This window comes from Lampetra planeri, chromosome 10 (genome assembly GCF_965212315.1).
Source record: "Lampetra planeri chromosome 10, kcLamPlan1.2.h2, whole genome shotgun sequence".
Lineage (NCBI taxonomy): Eukaryota > Metazoa > Chordata > Hyperoartia > Petromyzontiformes > Petromyzontidae > Lampetra > Lampetra planeri.
In genome coordinates this window covers 7,283,214-7,294,172 of record NC_136116.1, presented here as the reverse complement: position 1 = coordinate 7,294,172, position 10,959 = coordinate 7,283,214, and the positions used below count along the sequence as shown (strand labels likewise).

Sequence of the window (10,959 nt, the reverse complement as noted above, 5' to 3'; positions counted from 1 at the left end):
TTTCCACCCAGCCCCTCCTTCCCCACCCAGCCCCTCCCTCCCCACCCTGCCCCTCCCTGCACGACGGACACAATAATCCCCTGTGGGCTGGTGTAACCAGGAGGTTCCTACCAGTATAATTATTCGTCCAGACGGACTAATTGCAACAATTTAGAATTGGGATATTCATACTGGAGGAATGCGATGAGCTATAAAGCTCTTTTTCACAGGTGTCCAGGAGGGGCGGGTCAGAACGTTACAACAACAAACAATACAAAAAAACATGGTAGAAGTGTAAAGTATAGGAAAGGTAAATAAATCACTTTTTTAAAATATATACAAGTAAAAGTAAACTTGAGTTGTATCTTCTCAGGTAAATGCCACTGAGATATTAACTTCTTTTTCAGAAGTGACCTGGTCACAAATGAGAGCTCAACAAAGTGGCTTATAATGTGGACATTTATAGCGGCAAAAAAAACTCGAATTAATCTAAATTATTTACGGCACAATACAAACATTTAACCAACAACAATAATCGATTCTCAAAATATCGATTACTCCAGTAGACCGATTTCTAGAATCGAATCGAAATCTCCAGGCGGGGGTACGATAATACTTCCCACAACGGACGCGCGCGCATACACACACCCCCCCCCCCATACACGCATCACATGGCCTAATCTCGACCAATCGGGCGCGCGGTTTGGGGGGGGGTCAACGTCGGCCTGCTTATCCGCGCTAAGAAATCAACTCGTGACGTCACGCCGTCGCGAGCCGCTGGGGCCGTCTTCTCATCGCGCCTCCTCCTCCGCCGTCGTTGTTGTCTTTCCTAGCCCCGAGTTTGTTCGGCGGCGAACGATTCGCCGCGGCTCTTTGCTGTTGTCGTCGAGTTTTGTTTTTCTCCAAATCAAGACCAAAGAGGGAAAATCCGTCGCCAGCGCTCGGCAGCGGGACTCGCTCTCAACGCCGCCTCGCTCACGATGTCTGATCAGGTGCGTGCCCTAGGCGAGGCCGCGGCTTTCGCTAGGCCGCAGTGTGGGCCCCCATTCATTGGGATGGAGGCGGCGAGAAAAGATCGTCCGCGGGCAACGTCGGGCAATTACACATCAATACTCGCCATGAACACGGGCTTATGAAGCATAACCCCCCTGAACAGCGACTACTTGACACTAGCCCTAAGCGCGCACTAAAAACACGGGCTGTAGGGGCGGGCTTGGCAAGGCGATGCCTAAACGCGGGCTGCGGTATAAACACGCATTCTATAAACACTTTTCACAGAAGCGGTGTGAAACGACTGCAATCGAAACCTTACTCGGTACGTGATTTAAAAGACGGACTCTAGATTTACTCCCGAGCCATTAAATTCATAACCTTATTCAATCCTCGCGAATCGCCAAGCCAGACAAACCATCGGACCCAGACTACGGCCATTGCACTAAACACAGTTTGTAAACACTACCCCAAGGCCTTGGCTGAACACTGACCTATACCGCGACTCAGCCTCGAATGTGACCAACCTTCATAAACAATACACACATTTAATCCCAAGTCCCCAACTCTATTGTTAAGTTAAACCAAACATTAACAACACTGTACTTCAACTCAAAACACCAACTCTTACTCAAAACACTGACTATCCAGTATACGTAAATACAAACATGGATTATTTTTTTACACGCGAACACTTACCCAGGGCGTCGTGGCGTGCACATGTAATCGAGTAGAACAGTCATCGACTTACGAACGAGATTGGTTCTCGAGATACGTTCGTAAGTCGAAGTGTTCGTAAGTAGGAACGCAATAATGTACTGTATATTCAGTTTCATTTATTAGGTATAACCCTGTGAGCCATGCGGCTCTTGACTCAGGTGCAACCGCAACAAAACAAAAACATGAACAAGAAACATCTTAAAGTGACTACACACAACAGAAAAATCCAGGAAAAACAAGTCTTCCAGAAAAAACACCGTATTTAAACGTTGTGTGCAAAAATCCCAGTGGGATGCAAGTCAAACAATAACAATCATAAGACAATGTAGATTAAAGTTATCAGGCTAACTCTGTACTACAACAAACAAACATGGCTAAACCAAAACGTTTTCAAAATCACCAAAATTTTGCTATAAAAGCAATAACAGTAATTATAGGAACTGTGATTCAAATTTAACAATAAACGATATGCATAACATGTACGACCAAACTTTGCAGCCATAGCTGGCTGCATGAGTCACTTCATAACAGCAGGAGTATCAGGAGCAGAATCAAAAAGTTCCAATACACCTTTAAAGATCAGCACACTATAATCAAAATGTACATAGGTCAGTGTTACAAAATGTCTTACGTGTTAACAAAAATGGGAAGCATGGTTAAACTCACGAATAGCAAATATTGTACATTTTCATGTATATAGAAACTAAAACAAGAAAGTAACAGAAAAAAAGAGTTTTACATTAACTCCTCTACTTACGAACGTTCAGAGATACGAACAAACCTGTTCGTATGTACAGTTGCCTGTTCGTCCCAAGAGTCGTAAGTTCAACTGCCGCTCAATGGATAGCGGTGGTTGTTTGGTGTCATTTCCCAGCATTCCCGGCATTTCTGCCTAGGTCACCACCATCATTGTTGTTGTGTCGTCGCTGTGCGGTTCACTACGACGTTCTCTGCGCTTTTCACGAACATCAACCCCCACTGTCTCCGAAGCATGAGTGGTGATAGTGTCGAAGGTGGTAGTAAGAGACACACTATTACGACGGAAAATAAAGTGGACATGATAAAGCGTTGATAAACCAGTGGCATCTACAGCAGATTATACAACTTTTAAAGCCATTCCCCGTGTTTAATGGGCATGCCGTACAACAAGTCAAATCGACTTACGAACAGACATCTGGAACCTAACTCGTTCTTAAGTAGAGGAGTCAATTTAGTTTCACTTTCCTTACACACGGGGTCACGTGCGTGCGCACACAATGACATTGGTTCCTCATATAGCCTGAACAGACTATTGGGGCAAGTGCTGTTAGAGAGCAGCACCGATGCAAGCCGACACGGCACACGATGGGGAAGGGTGGTCAGGACCACGCCCGGCCGCCTTTGACTCCCCAGTGGCGATGTTTACACACCACACCACCAGGTACGCATTTGTGGCTGAGGTGACATAGTGGAGCCACTGGTGTTGGTCATAAGCGGGAATCGAACTTGTGTCGCTGGGTTGGTAGTGCACGACCGCTCCACACACACATACATGGGGGCATGGGCGTGCACAGGCGCACACTCACTTTCACACACATGGACACTCACTTTTGCATACTCACTTTTACACACACGTGTGCGCGCGCACACACTCCCAGCGGAAGGTCGTGACTACATCTCGTGGAGGATCACTCAGCGGTTCAGTTAGCAAGTGTTGGCAAGTCGATGTTAAAACATAATCTCATGGAAGCTGGTTCATAACTGCGGATGTTCGTAAGTCGGGTGTTCATAAGTCGATGACTGTACAGTATCGAAATAACTGCAGGTTTATGCAAATCTGTTCACTGCTCAACTCAGGAGATGGCAGTGGAGTATAGCAAATTGATGTACACGTATGGGTTCATCTGCAGAATGTCGAATGTTATCCTTCCGTATGCAGGTGTTTCTCCAAGTACTACTGTTTCTTTTCGCATTCAAAACATGTATGGAATTACCAAACACTCCTTAGGGAGAGTCTCGGTGTGACTTTCCTGGATACATGAATGTATATACATTATTATAAACAATGATTCTTAACCACAGCCCAACTCTTAACTATGAATGCAGATTGCCTATCTACCCAACTTAAAAACAAACCTTAAAATAGGACTCAAAACACAGACCCCGACTTGGACCCGTACGTTCTCCGTGATCCAGACTCAATACATATTAACCCAAGCTCAGACGCTTACACCCCGACATCCTCTCTACACTTACCTTTGCTCTAAAATACCTGACCTCGATACTACTTTAACGTGCGTTAACTCCAGACACTGACCTGAACTCTAAAGACACGTCCCAACTGTTAAGACACAGACCCTTAATCAAACTTGAAACGCAAACTCTTATGTCCGTGTTTCCATGACCCCAGACAAGTAGACAGTACTAGCATGATAATTCGACACATCCTGGCCCCGTGAGTTCGTGTTCGCACGACAGCCCTACCGGCACTACCGAACACACAAGTGATGCACATGCAATCCCTTTGTTTTTGTAAAAAAAATTTCACAATAATAATTGATTTGCGAGCCAAGCTCCTCCACTCACCCTTTTTCACTCGGTGCCCCACTCGTTTTACCTTGTCCAAACCCTGGTGTCAGGCGTCATGGGGTCAACGCAGACACGGAACGTGCACTGAATGGAGCAACTAACTTTTGCTCAAGTTCAGCACCTTGATTGTGTTAAACAACAAAAAAATATATATAAATTAGACCTATATCATGGATAAGGCTAATCTAACCCAAGCCTATGTTAAACGTTAAAAACAACTTTGGATTGCTTCCCGACCCCTCCACACAACCGCGGAACGTAGTGGGGAGAAGAGGGAGGGGAAGGGATGAGTCAATGGAGCCTCATGACTCACGCTTTGGGATAGGAACCCACGCCCAAGACCAGGATTTGAACCAAACTAGGCTGACCCAGCCGAAGTTCCCATTGGTCATGGAAACGTATAATTATCGAGACTAATGATGACCCTAACACTAACCCTTAAACCAAACCGCGACCAACCCTCGATTAATCCTGTGACCCACGCCTTCCCAGTTAAAATACACGTAGAGTACACAATAATTTAAACTTGTAACGGCATTCATCAATGGAGTGTGGCTACTGCACCTTTACCCTCTTTGTGCAATGTAATGACTATTACATACTAATGTGTAGGGCAATGTAGTGAAAAACTTTTGCCTAGAAGAACCCCACCAAGTCTTAAAATAATTATTAGGTTTGCAATGTTTGGCCATTTCCTTTTGAGTGTTTTTTTATATCATTTGTAAGAAAACCCACGTATCTAAAGAGGGAACACACATGCTGTATAGATATGTAATTGAGCAACAGTTGCTGGTGATTTTAGCTGCTGTTGGAATTATTTGAACCAATTTCCTTTCAGACTTGTTATAAAGAGGTGCTAATTGCTTGTACATCTAAGTGTGCCATGTGCTAACTTGCCCAATCTTAGACTTAGCAGGGTGTCTGACTGCTTACTTTCATTTTGGTATTGGCCGCGCATTGCTAAGAATGAAGTTCACTAGTTGGGAGAACCGAGACATATAACCTTGCACTAAAACTTGGAATGGCACTACTGCACTAATTAGTTATACTTATGTAATAAATGGACTCGACCACAGTATCTGGTCTGGTGTCCTTTATTCGGGTTCGTTTCTGTTTCCCACACGGCTGTCCTTTATCTGGCTCCTTCCACACGGTGCCGACTTCGCTGTCGCTCCCGTCACCGCCAACAGCCCCGCTGTTGGTCTCCGTCGCTCCCGTAGCTCCTTAGCAGCCTTGCTGCTGTTCCCCCACACGCAGCCCCTCCGGCTGCTGTCGCTCCCGTAGCCCTCTTGCTCTGCAGCCCCCGGCTGCTGTAGCCCCTAGCAGCCTCGCTGCTGTCTCCCACACGCAGCCTCTCCGGCTGCTGTCGCTGCTCCCAGCTTTCGCCCTCCGTGGCCTCACCCTCGTCCAGTCTCCAACCAACTCTCTTCCATCCCGCTGGCTGGCGCTGTCACCGAGCCCCTCAGCCACCAGGCTGAGGGCACGGCGACCACCCAACGCGGTCTCCACTCTTCCCTCGCCCGACTGCCCCGATCTCTTCCTGTCTCGCCGCTATACCATCTCCCTCTCACGTGACCCTGACTCCTCCCCCACATGACGTCACATCCGCCAAGCCCTTTACGCCCGCATTACACTTATACACCAAAATGAAGGCCCAAATCGCCCAGGATTCTTCTGATCTTGAAAGATTTCGGAAATTGGGCAGGATTGAACCCCCCTAACCTACCCACACAGCGTTGGGAGGTGCTCATGCTGCAGTGAATTAACAATAATTTGAAGATTGTGAGTCACAACTAAACATACCTGGCAGTTCACCTCATACTAAGTTTAAGTCATGGTGTAAATTATGCCTTCCTGCAGGAAAATGTAGCAGTACAGCAAGTGGAGTTATGACCTATCATATGTGGAGTTTGAGTTACTCTGTCTATTGCTTTGATGTAAAACTTTGAAGTGGGTATCCTTGCCTAACAGCCCAAGCTGGTTCTCCGTGATTTTTTTTAGCACCTTGTAAAACTTTCCTGGCTATATTTAAAAAAAATTGTACAATCTTATTTAATTTGGAGTGGAGAAAAAACACTGTTTAACTCTACAACTTTTCGTTTATAGTTTAAAAGTTGTTCAATGGGAACACATGGTTACGTGTTGTTTCTAGACTCTAGTCGTGTGAATTGCAAATGTAACCTATTATTTGTCTTGTCACTTTTCCTTGACTGTGCATCTTTACGGACCAGGAAACGAAGCCTGCTGCTGATGGAGAAAAACCCGAAACAAAGGAAGGCGAATACATCAAGCTCAAAGTGATTGGACAGGTTGTTGCACATTGCATACCATAAGTTTTTTAAATAGTGGGTCTAAACATTTTCAAGAATATGAGTTGAAGTTCCTTTGATCTGTTCAAATTTTGTGTTGATACTGTCAAATAATTTCTGAAATCATATCAGCAAATCCCAAAAGTAATCCACTTTTGGATGAAGACCCCTCCCTACATCATTGCCATCCCTCATGGTCTTTGTGATGCCACAATCCATATCGGTCCTTTGCATGAGATTATCTCATTGCTCCACCTCCCATTGTTGGAAACCCTCAGGTGTGTTATTTCTGTGACTACCATTCCATCACCTGTGTCGGCCTTCAGCCATCTCTTCTACAGATGTCTTGCCCAAGCGAATTTCTCTTCTTTTAATGTCTCTAATTTGTATTTCATAACCCATTTTTCCTCTTTGCAACAGGTTCATCTTTGCATGATAAAAATGTTTTGTTCCATTGTCATTGTATACAATTCATATCCATGTCATAGCAAGCAATGTGTTTATTGAAACATTTTCTCTTTAGGCGCGTACATGTTTTGCTTTCATTGTCGGATACATTTTTCTGAAAGCATACTTTGTTGTGTTTTCCAGTTGTCCCTTAAATAATACTTTTTCGTATTGAACAAACTTTTTGTATGTGACTTTTGTTGTGCTCATATTTATCTTGAGCCAAACTTTTCAACAATATTTATGTATGCTGCACTTTTTTCTTGCTATGAAAATTAAAAAAATGTGCTATAAATTTGTGGGAAATGATCGATTAAACTAGAGTTATGAAGCATGTTGGACAGTAGCCAACACACAGTGGAGTTTTAATTTATCAGTAAATGTATTTGATTATTTCAGGACAACAGTGAAATTCACTTCAAGGTGAAAATGACTACACAGCTTAAAAAACTTAAGGAATCATACTGCCAGAGACAGGTAAAACATCACTTTGTATCCTTATATACAGAAATATTTTAAACAGTATAACGTGTTTTTATTGCATATGTACATTGTCTGATAGATCCTTTACAACTTATACACACCAATGTTTTACTGGCTGTCATTGCAATAGTTACATGGCAACTCTACAATAGCATGAAATGGACAAATATAGTGATCATTCCTGGCTCTTCACATGGGATAGAGTAATGATATTGCCAGTTAACCCACACTTTTGGAAAGCCAATTCCTGCTTTTCATGCAATTCTAACATGAATTGTCAATTGCATGTACAGTAATTGGCTTCATTAGCCATGACCTATCCACTGCTGGATGGAGATTTTCCCAAGCCATTATCACATCTCAGTTTCACAGTGCTAGTCTAGCTCCTACACAAGAGCCATTTTCATCATACCATCTCTGGTGGGTATCTTCACTTGGGGAGGTGTACCTTCTTTGGCTGCCACTCCATAGCCTTGACCACCAGCCATTGTTCATTCAAGCAACATGTTTTGCCCAAGCTGCGTTACTCAAGTCACTGTGGTTTTTTTTGTATACATGCTCCAATTCACGTGCTCTTGTATTTCTGTAATTAAGCGTGCACCTCTCAATGCTTCTTTAAACAGTTGGCTTAGGTTGATTTCAAACCATAAAACAATATTAGAGATTTTTACATCATTTATAATACAATATTGAAAAGTAACCCTGATCATGTGTATTTGGGTCATAACAAATACCGATGTGTTCCTTTTAGGGTGTCCCAGCAAACTCTGTGCGGTTCCTCTTTGAAGGACAGAGAATCAGTGACCAACAAACTCCAAAAGAGGTGAGGAAAAACAACAGTATTGTACAATTCATGGTTTAGACAGCTGAACATAATACAATGAAGTCCTACCATTATTATTGGATGAATTAATATCTAATATCAACTCGTTATATGCAAGTAGCACAAGGTATTTCTAAAGGTATGACAACGCAGTGATTCTGCATCAAGTTCCAACTGGCACTAGACAGGATCTCCAGAAATGTGTGGCCAATAAGTCAATAAAATGTATTATAATTGACGTGGTTTCAACCACCGCTGCTGCCGTCCACTGATTTACACATTCATCAGAAAGGCAGGTAGGAATTGATCTAATATAAAATGTTTAAGAATTTAAATATGGAAAACTTGAACCTAGGAAGTGTGAAACATACAATATTTAACTATTGTACACATATTCTTGGTTCTTTCGGTAAAGTCACGTAGAAGGGAAATAATAAAATAAATGAAACAATAAAATACAATTCTCACGACGTTTCGGCCACAACGCAAGCAGCCGTCCTGTGTTGTGGCCGAATCGTCGTGAGAATTGTATTTTATTGTTTCCTTTATTTAATTTTATTATTTCCCTTCTACGTGACTTTACCGAAAGAACCAAGAATATGCATCCTTGCAGTCATGAAAGCTTTAAATCAAAAGTTTACACATGCTTTCATTTGCAATGTAACTGTTCTACAAAAATACATTCTTGTATGCCTTTGTTCATTGCTGATTACCTATAATTGAGCATCTTTTGCAGCTTGGCATGGAAGATGAAGACGTGATCGAGGTGTACCAGGAGCAGATGGGAGGGACGCACACGGCTTGACAGACACCACATAACCCCACCGCAAACACTGTTAGCAGGGATCTTATCCAGCACCAAAACCTTCTCTCTCCCTCAGTACACTGCTTTTCCAAACAATTTTTTTTAAGACACATTAAACGTCGTTTAGTAATATTGGTAAGAAACTAATGTTTGATAATTGACTTACCTTGGACGCTTTAGTTTAAAGCAGACTCATGCGTTCATCTGGATGTGTGCTTTTGGCATACTTGACATGTATGAGCAGATAGCCATAATTGTAGTTTTTCTTTTTTTTTTAGATGCTTGTCCAGTTATGAATACCTTTAGAAATAACAATTTCTAGTGTTTTCAGGTTATCTAGCAGATAGCCATTCCTATCATTAACTTTACAGTTTTATCGACACATGTTCAGGTATACATACCTTTACAATGATCAATTGAGTGTCGGTTAAGTATGTTTTATATTGTTGAACAGTTGATGGGGCACAACGAATTAAACCTTAGCCAAAAGCTGTTTAGATCCAGGATAGTTTGTGTGCATTAATTTAATATTGCATATAAACATAAGCCAACTCTCTTTCCCCCAAGGAGTATGATAACGACAACTACTGGTTCAGAAAAATGCTTGTTGAACTTTTTTTTATTATGCTTAATAATTTGTGCATCGTGAAAATATCCATTTCCTTGTAAAAGTTTGCATCCATTTTTGTATTGCTTTTACATTTTACGGGCAGCATTTGTACTTCATTGACACAATTTGTCTTGGAAACTCCATACAGAAGCTGTAAAATATAAAGCAATATTGTCCTTGTATTATACAACTTTCATTTTGCTGTGGTTTTGCTTATTGTAAGTTTAACATGGCGTTTCAAACGTTATACCATACTCCAGTCAGCAGAGGGACAACTCCCCTACACCACTTGTGCTAAATGTCTGTTGTACAAGCTCCTATTGTTAATAAAAACATTTAAATTGTTGGCTTTTAACATAAAATTAAAAAAGCAGACCTCAACATGTCGATCGTGGGTGTATTTCATACAAGAGGTTAAACTTACAGCGTTTGCATAGTTTAAAAGCATATGCAATGTAACCTTAAGGTTACTGGTAGCCAGCAAGTTATAAGTAACCAGCTTTACTTCATGCCCGGCCGCCTTTGTCTCCCCAGTGTCGATGTTCACACCAGTTACTCGTTTGAGGCTGGGTTGACCTAGGACCAGTTCAAATAATCGTCACCAGTGTTGGCCGTGAGCGGGAATCGAACTCGGGTCGCTGGGTTCGTAGCGCAGCACGCTAACCACCACACTACGGCTCCCCCCCCCCACACTGGCGCGTCCATAGGTATACATACACGCGCTTGCTGCAGACAACTTTTAGGGTGCGTACGGCAGTAAACAACTGAAAGAAAGCAATGCGTGAAGAACCCTTTAGACCTGTAACATTTGTTTGGCATTATACACGTGCCGCGGAGGGTTGCGTTACGCTTCCACGTGCGCGGGTGACATGACAGATGTGACGTCCCAGTTTACTTGCCGTGCAATATATATGCATTATTGCGCCCCCCCAAAAAAAATACAAAAGTCTTTTTATAATTCTTGCATGGTGTACAGTCTGGGAAGTACCCACATGGCAAATTTCAAGTTTGTTGCATGTCGGGAAGTACGCTAAACATTTCGAACAAACATTTACAAATTTCCCTTTTCTATACATAGAGAAGATAAAGCAGTCCGAGCTACATATAAACACTGATGTCGCTAAATGTAATTGTAAAGTAAAATATATACCGTGAAATGTTAATATTGGTTAGGCATAATATACTGCCGTTTCAACATAAAATGTTTAACTATATAAATGGAATA

General features: G+C 42.4%; 1 protein-coding gene across 1 annotated transcript; it reads left to right on the top strand.

Annotated features, from left to right (window-relative positions):
* Nucleotides 1-710: 710 nt before the first annotated feature.
* Nucleotides 711-10,115, top strand: SUMO1 (small ubiquitin like modifier 1). The gene is made up of 5 exons (XM_078598140.1): nt 711-971; nt 6,489-6,566; nt 7,413-7,490; nt 8,248-8,319; nt 9,056-10,115. The coding sequence occupies exons 1-5, from the start codon at nt 960-962 to the stop codon at nt 9,122-9,124; spliced, it is 309 nt and encodes a 102-aa protein (XP_078454266.1). The 5' UTR covers nt 711-959; the 3' UTR covers nt 9,125-10,115.
* Nucleotides 10,116-10,959: the final 844 nt, after the last annotated feature.